Raw genomic sequence first — 15,138 nt, forward strand, 5'->3', positions numbered from 1 at the left:
CTTTTAAAGTGTGAATTCTAATGATAATTCTTATATGTTAGACCAACCTTGAATTTCTGGAATAAACTTAAAGTAGTTGTGATGTATTAATCTCTTTCATATATTTTTTCATTCAGTTGGATAATACTTTTTTCAGGATTTTGAATCTATTTTCATGGGAAATATTGACATATATTGTCTTATCTTGTTAGGTTTTGATATCAATTTTATGCTAGTATCATAAAATGAGCTGTGAAGGTTGCCTTTTTTCCTTGCTCCAAAAGGTTTTCTTTCATAAATATTTATTAGAATTTGCCAGCAACGCTCTCTTGGCCTGGATTTTTTTGAGAAAGTTTTTGTTTTGAACTATTCATATTTTATGTGTTCTTATTTTTTATAAAAGTTTGTATATTTTATTGAAGTTCTTTGCATGAAATTGTCTATGATATTGCCTAATAATGTTATTAAATTTTGTAGAATATGTAGTGATATTACCTTTTCTTTCCTAATGTTGGTTATTTGTGCCTTTTCTATTAATATTTCTTTCCTTTCACTGGATATTTATCAATTTTAATAATAATTTCAAAACACCAGCACCTTTGGGTTTGTTGGTACTTTCTATCATACAAGTGTTTTCTATTTCATTAATATCTGCTCTTATCTATCTTTATTATTTTCTTTCTTTTACATTCCTTGGGTTCATTGGCCATCCTTTTTTAACATCTTGAGACAGACGCTTGATAGTTGAGTTTTAGACTTTCTTTTCTAATGTGTAGATTCAGAGCTATAGATCTAAGCACATCTGTAGCTGAATTTTAAATATGGATATGCCATTTGCCATTGTCATCCACTTAATATTTTCCAATTATCATTATGATTTCTTTTTTAAGCTTGTATGATTCACAAGTACAGTGCCTAATTTCCCAATATTTGAGGATTTTCTATTTTTGTTAGTTGTCAAATAAAAAATGATAGAAATTAGATGATCCTCTGGATGACATCTTCCCTCTGAGAGGATTCATTCTTTTCATTCTTTGCTTCTGAATGGTCGCTGGATAGACTGGGAACAGATAATGTTAATCCAGTCAGGGTCTGATGAACTTCAGTCGCGGTGATGGCTGGTCTATTTCTGATTCACCTCTACCTCTGGGATGTAGTCCTTTAGGGTTTTATCCTAAATTCTTAGTTGTTTACAAGAACACCTTCGCTATGGAAAGCGCAAATTGATATTTTGTTCCTCCCGCCTGCGTGTAACCGCTTGGGTTTTAAGTCATCTGCTTTTGTACTTGGCACTTGCTTCAAAGGGTCAAGGAACATCAGATGCTGGGCTCATTTCTCTTGGCTTCTCTCTTCTCCCAGGTCTTGGCCTATAGATTTTTATCTTGGTAGATCTTTGATGTTTTCAAACAAATTATTGTAAATATTGTATACAGCCTTCCTAGTTCTCTGCTGGCTTGAAACAATTTACAGTGGCATTGCTGTGAGCAGGACTTTCCTAGGGTGTTATATTTTAAGTCAGAAGTCATTGATTTAACTTACAGTTCTTCTGCTTGCCTGCAGAAGATGAATCAGCTAATCTCTCTATGCCTTAGTTTCCTCACATGAAAATTAGAAACCTAATAGTACTCACTTTACAGATTTATTGTTATGGTTAAAAGAGTATATTTAAGGAAAGTATTAGGAACTGTGCTAGATAAAATGTAAGTGCTATGTAAAATTTTGCAATTATGGTAATATTTTAATTTTTATTATCATCCACATGCAGCACTGTTGTCAGTTCTAGTTAGTAATCAATATATTTTTGTTGTTGTTGTTTGATTGTTTAGAGACAGGGGTCTGTCACTTTGTTGCCTAGGCTGCTCTTGAACTCCTGGCACTGGCTTCCCAAAGTGTGAGCCACCACACCCAGCCAATATTGTTTAGTTTTGATTTTATACAAAAGACCTTAAAAAATCTAACAGCACTTTATAACATAGGCTACAATTCAAAGATCGTGTTAGAAATTTAAAGGTTGTGATATCAAGATGCTGTCAGGCTGTAGTATTTAGGAAGTATTGTTACAGGTAGGTCCAGTTAGAAGTCTGTTCCTGAGTCTTACAAGTGTAGAGCATTGATCCTAATGCTGATGCCACTAGACTTGAGGATGACGGCTCGCACTAATCTAAGAAAGACTGATACACAACCAGAATTGCAGGGTATTAATTTACAATGAAAATTCTGTCTGTCATACCTTTCAAAAGCGCTTGTGCTAGTACTACCAATATATTCTTTGTTTATATATAATTCTATTTGGGAAATCGCATTATGTTTAAAAAGTTACTTGGTGCACATGGACTAAGGCAGGGCAAGAACTCTCCATTTAGAAGTGCAGGAGGCACACTTCCTTTCTCTAAGAATAGTCTTGCTAGGGGAGATATGGTACCAGCACATCATTAGGTAGGAACTGGTGTTAGTTTCTATCTTTCTGTTAGTTTGCCAGAGGGATCTTGCAGTAAGGCAGACAGTGCTCCAGTGACATTGCTATCATTTAGTAGCTGCATGATCTTGGAAAGATTTCTTAAATTTCCTGGGCCTCCGTTTCTTATCTGCAAAGTGAAACAGAAGCCTGCTTTTTAGGGGTCTTGTGATGATTAAATTGCATCATTGATTTAAGGCATTTTTATACCTCCTAAAATATAGAATATGCTCAGTAAATGGTAGCTGTTACACTTTTGGTCAAGAAAGTAGACTATTTCCTTATGTATTTTTGGCCATTATGTATTAATTTTATATTTTCACTGTTTAATGCCTGCCTCTAACCTCTGTCCTGTTACAATTGCAGGTGTTTCTCATTCGGTATTGGAGAAGGTGCCTCCACCAGCCTAATAAAAGGTATTGCCCGGGCATCAGGGGGCACCTCAGAATTTATCACAGGCAAAGACAGGATGCAGTCCAAGGTGAGGGACAGACTGACTATATCTGTCTGGAGGTGGCAATCCAGACCAAAGTGGAACGGGGTGGGGAACACTGTGCAAGGGCGGGGGTAGCAACTTTCCTCCAGGATACCTGTTCCTATATCCCCAAGGCCTTAGGCGATATACTTAGTCAGGCTACTTTTGGCCTCATGTAATAGAAGCCCACTATAGTATCTGGAAATATGACATCTGGTCCCAGTAGCTGCAAGCTCAGAGACAAGATGCTGAAAGGGATCGGGGTCTTTGCATTTAAGACCAGACACAGACAAACTAAGAGCTTTGACTGTCAAGACTGCGATTCTAGGTCTGCGCTTTAGAACCTCTTTTTGTACTACATGCATCCTCCATGCAAAAGATACAAAAAAAAGGAGGAGGAATAATCATGATATGTCTAATGGATTGGAAGAGGTAGTAAATTGCTATTCCATTTCATCTTCCTGCAAAAGGTGAAGACCCCTCTGGTGGTATTTCTAAGCTCCTCTTTCCCAGTAGGTGCCACCTCTTATCTAATCCCCTTCTCCAAGGGTCTTGTTACTCAAACATTTTCTTTATTTACATTTATGTTACTAAATATTTCAGCTTTGGCTTATTCATATGTAAAGCTTCTTCATATATAAAGCCCATCTCCTAGAATAGTATTGAGGGGTAGGCATGACATGTATTATGTATCACATCTGATACATAATAAATGTTCAGTTAATCGTAGCTGCCATTGTCTGTATCATTTGTGTTTATTCTGTTCTCCTCCCCCCATTAGGCTCTCAGGACTCTGAAACGCTCTCTGCAGCCTGTGGTAGAGGATGTCTCTCTGAGCTGGCATTTGCCTCCTGGTCTGTCTGCTAAAATGCTTTCCCCAGAACAGACTGTCATCTTTAGGGGTCAGAGATTAATCATCTATGCCCAACTGACTGGGAGGATGCCAGTGAGTTCCCATTCTTATTTGTTCCTCTAGTCAAAGAGCTACCACACTGACCATTCCACTAAAGCTGGTAGGTGGATTTCCATCTCAGCCAGAGACGGCACTTGCCAAGTAGAGCTAGCCTACTTCCTTCCCATCATTTCAGGTCTCTGGTTTCCTAGGCTACCTGATTCTTCATCAGATATTTTAATACATTGTTTTGGGTACCTGCCCCTGTTCTGATCCTTCCATGGATGATCTCTTTCTTCCGTCATTTCTACTCATCTCTAATTTGCAGGCAGCAGAGACAACAGGAGAAGTATGCCTCAAATACACACTCCAGGGCAAGACTTTTGAGGATAAGGTGACATTTCCTCTACAACCCAAGCCTGATGTCAAGTGAGAATTCAGTTTCCCTTCCTTCCTTCCTTCCTTCCTTCTTTCCTTCCTTCTTTCCCTCCCTCCCTCCCTCCTTCCTTCCTTCTTTCCTCTGCCATCTTTGGGGATTAGATTTCTTCTCTTAATTCTGGGCTCCATTGTAATTGTTTTCCTACAATCATTTTATATTTCTAAACCACCCAAGTCTTATCTCTCCCCTTATCTGACTTTATCTTAACTCTTCTATTCCTAACTTTTAGGAGCCCTGAGAAACTGGTATATGGATGTCTTTCCCTACATTTCAGTACTTTTTTATTTTTTCCTTTCAGCCTCACCATTCACCGCCTTGCTGCCAAGTCCTTGCTCCAGACCAAGGATATGGGCCTCAGGGAGACTCCAGCAAGTGATAAAAAAGATGCATTGAACCTTAGCCTTGAGTCTGGTGTCATAAGCTCCTTCACAGCTTTCATTGCTATCAATAAGGAGCTCAACAAGCCAGTTCAGGGGCCTCTGGCTCATAGGGACATCCCAAGGCCAATTCTGTTGGGTGCTTCTGCCCCATTGAAGATAAAATGCAAATCAGGTAATGAGTTTTATTCCATTCAAACTCATATAGAATAAAAGATTTTGACTATCTGAGCACATTATTTAAAGGAAAAGGCTGTGAAATGTTCTTAAGTTGCTTTGTTTTCCTTATACCTCCACATCTAGGATTTCTGGTTAGTGTTAAACTTCTGTCCCAGGGAACTAGAATGCATCCCATTGGCAAGGAGATTTAAAATAATCCAAGAGAAAACAAAAAAACAAACATTAAAATGTAGAAAGTGCAGGTAAACACTGAGTAACCAAACTGCCTAATCTGAAGCTGATTTATCTTTTTTATTGAGATATAATTCAAATATCTTACAATTTGCCCATTTAAAGTGTACGATCCAATGGGTTTTAGTATGCTCACAGAGTTGTGCAACTATTGATTGCCACAATCAATTTTAGAGCATTTTCATCACCCAAGAAATAAACTTCATAACTATTAACAGACATTTCCCATTTCTCTCCCTGACCCCACCCGTCTTCTCCTCCACTCCCCTCTCCACCAGTCCCAGTAATCACTTACCTACTTTCTATCTCTATCTATTTGCCTATCCTGTCTTTATATATTTGTTCTGGACTTATTTTCCTTCTTTGTTTTTGAGACAGGGTCTCACTCTGTTGCCCAGGCTGGAGTGCAGTGGCACAATCATGGCTTACTGCAGCCTCAACCTCCCAGGCTCAAGCAGTCCTCCCACCTCGGCCTCCTGAGTGGCTGGGACTACAGGCGCATGCCACCAGGCCCAGCTAATTTTTTTGTATTTTTCGTAGAGATGGGGTTTTGCCATTTTACCCAGGCTGTGGCTGGCTTATTTCACTTAACACAGTGTTCTCCAAGTTCATCTATGTTGTTGTAAATAACAGAATTTTGTTCTTTTTTATGGCTGAATAATGTTACATTGTGTATATATAGTACATTTTCATCATTCATTCATCCACTGATGGATACCTAGGTTGATTCCATGACTTGGCTATTGTGAATAGTGCTGATATCTCTTTGATATTACTGATTTCTTTTCTTTTGGGTATATATCCAGCAGTGGGATTGCTGGATCATATAGTAGCTCCATTTTTAACATTTTAAGGAGCCACAGTTTTCCACAATGGCTATACTAATTTACATTCTCACCATGGTGTGCAAGCATTCCCTTTTCCCCATATCCTCACCAGTACTTGTTATCTTTTGTCCTTTTGATGATAGCCATTCTGACAGGTATGAGGTGATATTTCATCATGGTTTTGATTTGCAATTTCCTGATGATTAGTAATGCTGAACATTTTTTCATATACCTATTGGCCATTTGTATGTCTTCTTTTGAGAAGTGTCTATTCAAGTCTTTTGTCCATTTTTAAATAAGGTTATTTGCTTTCTTGGTTTTGAGTTAAATTCCTTCTGTACTTTGTATATATTAAACCCTTATCAGATGTTTGGTTTGCAAGTATTTTCTCCCATTCCGTAGGTTGTTTCTTCACCCTGTTGATTGTTTTCTTTGCTATACATAAGAGGTAACCTCGTTTATCTATTTTTGCTTTTGTCGCCCATGCTTTTGAGGTCATATCCAAAAATCATTGCCCAGACCAATGTCATAGATATTTTCCCTTATGTTTTCTTCTAGTTGTTTCATAGTTTCACCTCTTACACTTAAGCCTTTAGTTCATTTCAGTTGGTTTTTCTATGTGATGAGAGATAAGGGTCTAATGTTATTCTTTCATATGTGTGTATCCAGTTTTCCCAATGCCATTTATTGAAGAGACTGTGTTTTACCTATTGTGTTCTTAGCACTTTTGTCAAAAATTAGTTGGCTGTAAATGTGTGGATTTATTTCTGGGCTCTCCATTTCTGTTGCATTGGTCAGTGTCTGTTTTTATGCAAATACCATGCTGTTTTGGTTACTATAGCTTTGTAGTATATTTTGAAGTCAGATAGTATGATGCCTCCAGCGTTTGTGTGTGTGTGTGTGTGTGTGTGCATGCATGTGTTTTCTCAAGGTTACTTTGACTATGTTTTTATAATTCCATACAAATTTACGATTTTTTAATTCTGTGATGAATGTCTTTGATATTTTCATAGGTATTGCATTGAATCTGTAAATTGCTTTGGGTATTATGGTCATTTTAGCAATATTTATTCTTCTAATCCAAGAACGTGAGATATCTTTACATTTATTTGTGTTTTCTTCAATTTCCTTCATCAATATCTTACAATTTTCAGTATAGAGATGTTTTACCTCCTCAGTTAAATTTATTCCTAAATGTTTTAATTATTTTGTAGCCATTGCAAATGAGATTGTTTTCTTGATTTCTGTTTCAGAGAGCTTGCTGTTTGTGTATAGAAACACTAATGACTTTTGTATATTGATTTTATATCCTTCAGTTTTGCTGAGTTTGTTTATTCTATTTAACAGTTTTTTTTTTTTTTTGTGGAGTCTTTAGGGTTTTCTATGTTTAAGATCATGTCATCTGCAAACAGGGGTAGTTTAACTTCCTCTTTTCCAATCTAGATTCTTTTTATTTATTTCTCTTGCCTAATTGCACTGGCTAGGACTTCCAGTACTATATTGAATAGAAGTGGTGAAAGTGAGCATCCTTGTCTTGTTTCTGATTTTAGCGGAAATGCTTTCAACTTTTCCCTCTTTAATATGATATTAGCTGTGAGTTTGCCATAATTGTCTTTATTATGTTGAGGTACCTTTCATCTATACCTAATTTGTTGAGAGTTTTTATCATGATGTTGAATTTGTTTAATACTTTTTCTGCATCTATTGAAATGATCATATGTTTTTGTCCTTTTTCTGTTAGTGTGATCCATGTTTATCAATTTATGTTTATTGAACCAACTTTTCATCTCTTGGATGAATCCCATTTGATAATGATGCATGATCATTTTAATGTACTGCTGAATGTGGTTTGCTAATATTTTGTTGAGAATTGTGTGTCTATGTTAATCAAGGATATTGGCCTGTAATTTTACTTTTGTTGTTGTATCTGGTTTTGGTGTCAGGGTAATGCTAGGAAGCTTGTTTTTAGTGTAACACTAGAGAGCTTGATGGAAGCAAGCTGACATATAGGAAAAAAAGTAGAGAAGTCAAGAACTTAGTAGTCCAGATGAGGTCAAAGATCAGGTAAAACAGAAATCTCTAAGTTAGAAAACTGGAAAAATCAGATATTGTATTTTAAAACTAGGAATTTTTAAAAATTTTTTTTTTTTGAGTCAGGATCTCACTCTGCTGCCCAGGTTGGAGTGCAGTGGTGTGATTGTAGTTCACTGCAGCCTCGATCTCTTGGGCTAAAGTGATTCTCCCACCTCAGCCTCCTGAGTAGGTAGGACTCTAGACATGCACCACCATGCCTGGCTAATTTTTAATTTTCATATTATTTAGAGATGAGGTCTCACTACATTGCCTAGGCTGGTCTCAAACTTCTGGCCTTGCATGATCCTTCTGCCTGGGACTCTAGGCACATGTCACCATGCCCAGATAATTTTTAAAACTCTTTATAAAGATGGGGTCTTGCTACTTTGTCCAGGCTGGTATCAAGCTTGTAGGCTCAAGTGGTCTTCCCACCTCAGCCTCCTGAAGTGTTAGGATTACAAGCATGAACCACTGTGCCCAGCTTCAATTTATTTTCTACAAGTGGAACAATTCTTCATGGCTTGGGAGGAAGTGGCAGAAGTAGAATGAAGTGGAAGTTATTGGATTTGATGAAGTCAAAGAAGCTTTGCATTAGGGTGTTTTATAGGCTATCTACATGGGTGATGAAATCTCTCAAGATGATGGTAGGCCTTTCAATGGAGTGGAAGTCTATGGTCTAGTTTTCAGATACTTTAGTGAATGATCGGAAGTAACAAAGAGATTGGAAGTAGACAATAGTGACGACATGTGGAAGGTAAACCACATTTAATGATCTGGATGCAGCATCAGGGACTGAAGAGGTTGCCAACCCTACCTCCCTATTTGAAGTGTGGTACATTGAGCAACAACCGTTTGAGGCTGATGGAGGGAGAATAGTTTTTTGGGAGGATAAATTCAGTTTTAAGTTGAGACTTAGCTGGCAGAAGCCTCCTGTAGTAAAACTAAAGATGCAGGAAAAATTGTTTAGCATGTGTCAGGGGTTCCAGAGGACACAGTAGAAGGAGAGCTCAGAGGGTGAGGGTTTGTGCAGGAGGTGGGCATATGAGAGAAAAATAGCACAGTAAGGGTGGTGACTGAAGCCAATGTGGATGGGAGGGTATGTATGTCGAATTGTCAGTGTCCTTTGCCCACTGCAGAGAGCAGGGAGTGCCACTGTCTTAATGTTTGGATTTTTTCAGATTTTCCAAAGGCCTTACGCTATGCCTGTCCTCCTTCTGCATCTCAGCACAGAGGGGCACTTACGTGTTATGAGGCCAAGACATTCCAGGTGGACGATTACAGTCTCTGTGGGTTGATAAGTCACAAGGACCAGCACAGTCCAGGTGAGTACCTTTATAGGAACATTTTCTCAACAATGTTTTTCTATCACATATATAGGACTAGGCAAGCTAAAAGCTCGTAGTTACAGCTATGACAAGAGATGCATGTTTCTCGAAGAGACTGTCCGTGCGTTGGAAAAGATTCATTCCTCCACCCACAGAACCAACTTGGAAACTTACCATGCAGATGAGGCAGGCCTCGGTTCACCCCTACAATCTATAGGGACTGACAAACTAACCTTCAATGTTCTGCTGCCTGTGGCTTTCTTTACCCAGGAGGTCATCTGTTTGAAAAGCACTGGGCAGAAGGTCAGATTTGTTCCGCCCCTATGTTTCCCAGGGTCAGCCTAGCTAGGTTCATTAGGATATCATATAGTACCCTGAACCCTGCTATCCCAGTGGAGTCTAGGGTGACCCCTAGCCGAACAAACCCCCTTGGCCATCTCAGCTCATACAGCTTGCCTGCAGGCTGCCCTTGCCCCCCGGCAGAGACCTGCTGCCACCGTCTGTGAGCCCCTGTTCCACTGGTCATCCTTTCACAAGTAGGGTTTGAAGACCGATCTTCTGGATGTTGTCTGATGACTTTCTTTCTATTGCATTCTTGCTATGGCCTGTCTCTGAATTTAGCAGCCCTAAATTCAAGTGTGCTGAAGTGCCGATAGCTCCACAATTTCTCATTCTTCCCTTTTCTTTCTCCTCAAAGACTTTGGAGAGAATCATCTTGTGCAGCTGATTTACCACCAAAATGCAAATGGTTCCTGGGATCTGAATGAAGATCTAGCCAAGGTCCTAGGTATGAGCTTGGAAGAAATAACAGCTGCACACCCTGCCGAGGTAAAATTCAATGGAAAAAGGAGTATGTATGTTTTTGAGAGAGAGGTCATCATTGAGAATTGAGGTGATTCAGGACCTACCTGAGGAAGGAAAATATACGGGGCCATAGACTAAATTAATTTGTAATAAATAAAGGCTGAAGGTTTTTCTGGTCATGTTAGAGCAGAAAGAGCAAGGGATTAATGGGGAAGCTCGTAGGAATTGATGGTTTTTTTTGTTGATGGATGACAAAGGGAAAGCAAAAATCCTCTTCCACTTTAATCGTATTCCCTGCCAATCATCTTGGTTATATAACTAATATTTAGTGAGCAATTACTCTGTGCCAAGCACTGTGCTAAGCAGTTAATATTCATGAGCTTATTTATTTCACACATTAATTTAATAAGGTGGATCCCATTTGTGTTGCTGTTTAAAGATGAAGAAACTGAAGATTAGGGAGGTCTAAAAATGTGTCTGAGTTTACCTAGCCCATCAGTGGCAGAGCCAGATTCAGTTCTAAGACTATCTGTCTTGAGAACCCCCAATAATAACCTCATTATTGCTCCTCTTCATACCGATGAAAGTGGTCCAGACATTGGCAAAAGTTAACTGAGGTCAGGATAGGTAAAGTGTTGTTAATAGGAACCACCTAGTTGTTTCAGATGTATTTAAATGTGCTGATAAGGATAAATTGCATTCCAAAATTTCAAGGTGACTTGCAAAATCTTCTAACACTCATTGAGAAGTTGTTAGGCATGAGACAGGTGCAAAAAGCCTGAAGGACAAATAACATTCTAAACTTTCAAAATGTGGAAGGAGATCAAATAAATTTCAGATATTCTGCAATTCCACTGTCCAATACAGTATCCACTAGTCACATGTGGCTATTGTGCCTTTGAAACGTGGCTAATACAAATGAGGAACTAAATTTTTAATTGAATAGAGGTGTGCTATGGTGGGAAATACATACTAATCGCAAAGACTTTATATAAAAAGGAATAAAACATTTCATCAATAATTATTTTTATATTGATTGCATGTTAAAATGATGACTTTTAAATAGATTGGGTTAAATAAAATATATCAGTAAAATAATTATACCTCTTTTACTTTTTAAAATTTGGCTACTAGAAAATTTAAAATTACATATGTGTCTAGCATTATATTTTTATTGGAAAATGCTGTTCTAGAAAAAGTAATTAAGATGATAATTCATACACACTTGGAAGAGGATACAGGGATTATTAGATGCACTGGGAACAAAAAACATCAGACTGACATTTCCTTCTTTGGAATGGTAACCAGGCCAATGAATCAAGTGAACCAACAGACCTGGTGTATCTGAATTTCAGTAAGGAATTTGATTTTTTTTTTAATGATGAGAACATGGACCAAGTACAAACTAGTTGAAAACCCATGGCGCTGAATGATGAATTATTTCAAACTTGAAACAGATTTTTAGACCCACCAGGCTCTGAATTCTCTGGAGGTCCACAGTTTCAATGAAGATTTAGATGAAGATAAAGACCAAGACTTTCCTATTTGTAGATGACAAAACTGGAAGATAAACTATCAGTCAAAAGAATCAGGATCCCAAAAAACCTCTGAATAATGAGTTGAGAAGAGAGCATTTGCACATGAAATGTAGAGAAGAGAGCATTTGCACATGAAAATCAGAGGTTTTAGATGACTACAACTATGTGAATCAGAATATTTAACTAAGAAATGGAGGACAACAGGGTTACCTGAAATGGGCTGTGATTGTAGAATTCTATAAGTGCATTTACCTCCAGATAGACCATTTAAGGAGATATATTTTTAAAAGCATTATGCTGTTTGTTTTTAGACTAGGAGAACAAGCGTGGGGAAGCTTACTGCTTTGACATAAGCAGTCCTCTTAAGGAAGAGATGGAGGAATTGAGAATTCTAATCTGAAATAGACCACTCAGAAAGGACATGACAGCCATTTCCAAGTTTTAAAAGTCATGATATAAAATAGGAATTTCCCTTGATCTCCTGACTCTAAAAGCTGAAGCTGGGAGCAGTGGGTGAAAACTCATGGGAGACAATTTTCTGCTGTATGGCTGAGATTTTCTATTGAGAAATAAGTGCAATATAACTAGAATCAGAATATTTGGCCTTTAGTCTCACTTCTGTCATTTGCTAGACGGCTAAGTTTGAGCAAATCATTTTGTTAATACTTCTATATGAAATCAGTTTTCTTTCTTAAAAATGTTTATTGATATTTTTTCATGATTTCTTTGGTGGGGGGGTATAAGGGTTACAATTTAAAAAACTCATGAAGGTACTTTATAAAGCAATTTTGCCTGTGTTTCTCTTACTAGAGCTGGGTAAGCCTTGTCTTAGGGGTTTCCAGAACTGTCCTGGTGGTTACACTGGATTTAAAACTTAGGATTTTCTATTTCGAGACTCAATGGATTGCTGCCCTGAGGTTTAAGGCCTGGCATTATGCCTTGCAAGTAGTATCTGGAGGTAAAGAGAGACCAGGTAACTCCATCTAGTGGCATTTAGAAGGATGCTAAGTGAGGAGGGAGTGAAGCTTTTTGCATCCTTTTGAGGGACTTCCTGTGCCAACTGGAGCTCTCTATCTACTGTGCAGCTTGTGGATTCCTCAGGCTGGGCCACCATCCTGGCCGTGATCTGGCTGCATAGCAATGGTAAGGACTTGAAGTGTGAATGGGAGCTTCTGGAAAGGAAGGCCATGGCCTGGATGCGTGCCCATGCAGGTAGGAGCACAATTCTAAGGCCTGTCTCCTTCCCCTTCCCTAGCCTGGCAGAAGGTGACCACAAGAGAGTCCCATTGTCACCTGCCTCCACCATCCTGCTTCAGATCTTTACTAATCTTCCTGCTAGTTCTTTTCTTGGGAGGACAAGGGTGAAATATTAAATTGGGGACAAGGTAGGTGGGTAAGTAGGGAGGGAGAGGGACACGAATGGGGAGTGTGAACTGTGAGAAGGACAAGTGGCATTGATTCTCCTTACTGTCTCAGTACCAAGCTGAGTAGAAGACTAGACCTGGTGCGTGTTCTCCTGGCTGTTTATTATCTCACTGCAGCTGAGGGTATCTGGGGCCAGAGAAGATTCAAGGAGAATCTGGGCAGTAAGAAGAGAAAAAGCAGGGATATTGAAGACAGATAAAAGCACAACTCAGGGTAGATGATCTGGGAGGTTTGGAGGAGCCTCTTATTGCAATCCTTCATCCCTGATTCTTGTTTTTCCTCACCACAGGCTCCACCATGCCTTCGGTTGTGAAAGCTGCTATTACTTTCCTGAAGTCATCTGTGGATCCTGCTATCTTTGCCTTTTGAAGATACCGTCCAGAAAAAGAAGTGCCTTTAATTTGCTACTGTCATTTCCTCTATTATCACTTTCGCTGTGATGATGTGTTCTTGTGTTTTATAACTCTTTATTTTTTGCCATAAAAGGATGCTTACTCCACTTTGCTTCTCTACTCCAGGTTCACTTTGGATATGATCTTTCTTTTCCCAACATATGCTCTCAGAAAAGTGACAGTGGTCCCAGAACCTATTCCCTTTCTTGAAGGAGTTCAAAACATTCATAGGCAGTAATGTTCCTTCCAGGATTTCCAGGGAAACAACATGAAAAACAGTTGACATGAACTACAGACTAAAGATTGCAGCATTTATGTTAGGGAATGCTTGAATTAGAGAATTTTCTGCATTATCTTTGTCTGTTCACTTTCTATCTTATATACTTATCAGAAGCATACTGGTAAGCTTGTGTAGGAGGAGTCAGAGAGAAGTTGAAAGCCAACATCTGGATCAGTGTAATGTCAAGATCACAAAGAGAGAGACTGTAGAGGTCCACTGTGAGAGGTGACACTGTTGGGGACCTTCCTGATTCATTCTGCTTGGGCTTTGCTAGCCTGTACAACCTACATGCCTTTTCTTCCACTGCCTGAAAGACTTGGGTTGAACTATAACTGTTGGAGAGAGATGTTCCTCCTTAATCATGAAACACCTTAAGAAGTCTATGATGCAATCCTTAGTCCTACCCTGAACCTATGAGTCCTCTATGTCAGGCCCTGATCTAGTGCAGTAAAGGGAAGGGTGGGCTTAATGGGAGCTTTGCCTGGGACCTGAACCTGGAACACTTACCGCATTAGGAAGAAAGGAGCTCCCCGTAATCGCTCCTGACCCTTGTGTCTCATATACCCTATACTAGTGGAAATGACCTTATTTGATATGCTGTCCCTTAAAATAACTTGTATCAATGCTGTCCCTTAAAATAACTTGTATCAATATTAAAATGATTATTTCTACCCTTTGATGAGTAAATGCAGTGGTTCTTAAAGTGGTCTCATCTCCCTAACCCACAAATCTTTTGGTACTGCCATTTTGGGAAGCCAAGCTAGGATAGTAAATTGACCAGAACAGTTGTGGAAATTTGACCTGAAGTTAGTGAAATAAAACTTAGTAGGGAAAAAAAGCTTAGCAAGAGGTCTACTCTTCCATAGATTCATTTATTGAACTTACATTGGTTTTATTGTCCCTTGTTTTCTGTCCCAGCTTTTCTGATGCCTCCACTGTTCCCATGGTATCCTGACCCTCTATCTTCTGTTGTAGGCTGACTTCTCTTATATGAAGCAAGTAAAGGATACTAATAAGGATACCACTGTAGAATCCTGACCATACCCTTAAATAGTTATGTGATGATGGGCAAATGATTTCACCCTCAGGCATTTAATATCCTCATCTGTAAAACTAAGGGATTAAACTAGAACTTTATTAACACTTTCGAATTCTACTCAGAATTCCTAGAGGAACATCAGTGCCTTTTCGCTCAGAAAGTGGGTGGACTAGGCCTGAGTTTCTTTAAGTTGTTGAGTTACCTGGTATTAGGAAGACTTGTGTGACTTGCATAGTGGAGTCTAATCTCTCAGTCTTTCTTCCAAGTTTGTTTATGCTGAATGTGATCTGTGGAACAGGGTTGTTAGAAATGCAGCTTGTTAGAAATGCAGAATTTTAATCAATACCAGGAACTACTTTATTTAACAAGGCTCCCAGGTAGCATGCATGCACATTGAAGTTTGAAAA

At 38.7% G+C, this 15,138-nt stretch overlaps 1 protein-coding gene across 2 annotated transcripts in view; it reads left to right on the forward strand.

Moving 5' to 3' along the window:
- Window positions 1-14,371, forward strand: part of VWA5A (von Willebrand factor A domain containing 5A) — a 31,056-nt gene extending 16,685 nt beyond the window's left edge. For both annotated transcript variants that reach the window (XM_054441706.2, XM_054441709.2), the window contains 8 exons: window positions 2,801-2,915; window positions 3,691-3,855; window positions 4,130-4,230; window positions 4,539-4,792; window positions 9,107-9,250; window positions 9,951-10,081; window positions 12,681-12,807; window positions 13,310-14,371. In XM_054441706.2, the coding sequence (XP_054297681.1) occupies window positions 2,801-2,915; window positions 3,691-3,855; window positions 4,130-4,230; window positions 4,539-4,792; window positions 9,107-9,250; window positions 9,951-10,081; window positions 12,681-12,807; window positions 13,310-13,389 (1,117 nt within the window). In that variant the 3' untranslated portion in view covers window positions 13,390-14,371. The remainder of the gene's footprint in view (window positions 1-2,800; window positions 2,916-3,690; window positions 3,856-4,129; window positions 4,231-4,538; window positions 4,793-9,106; window positions 9,251-9,950; window positions 10,082-12,680; window positions 12,808-13,309) is intronic.
- Window positions 14,372-15,138: the final 767 nt, after the last annotated feature.

Source organism: Pongo pygmaeus, chromosome 9 (genome assembly GCF_028885625.2).
Source record: "Pongo pygmaeus isolate AG05252 chromosome 9, NHGRI_mPonPyg2-v2.0_pri, whole genome shotgun sequence".
Lineage (NCBI taxonomy): Eukaryota > Metazoa > Chordata > Mammalia > Primates > Hominidae > Pongo > Pongo pygmaeus.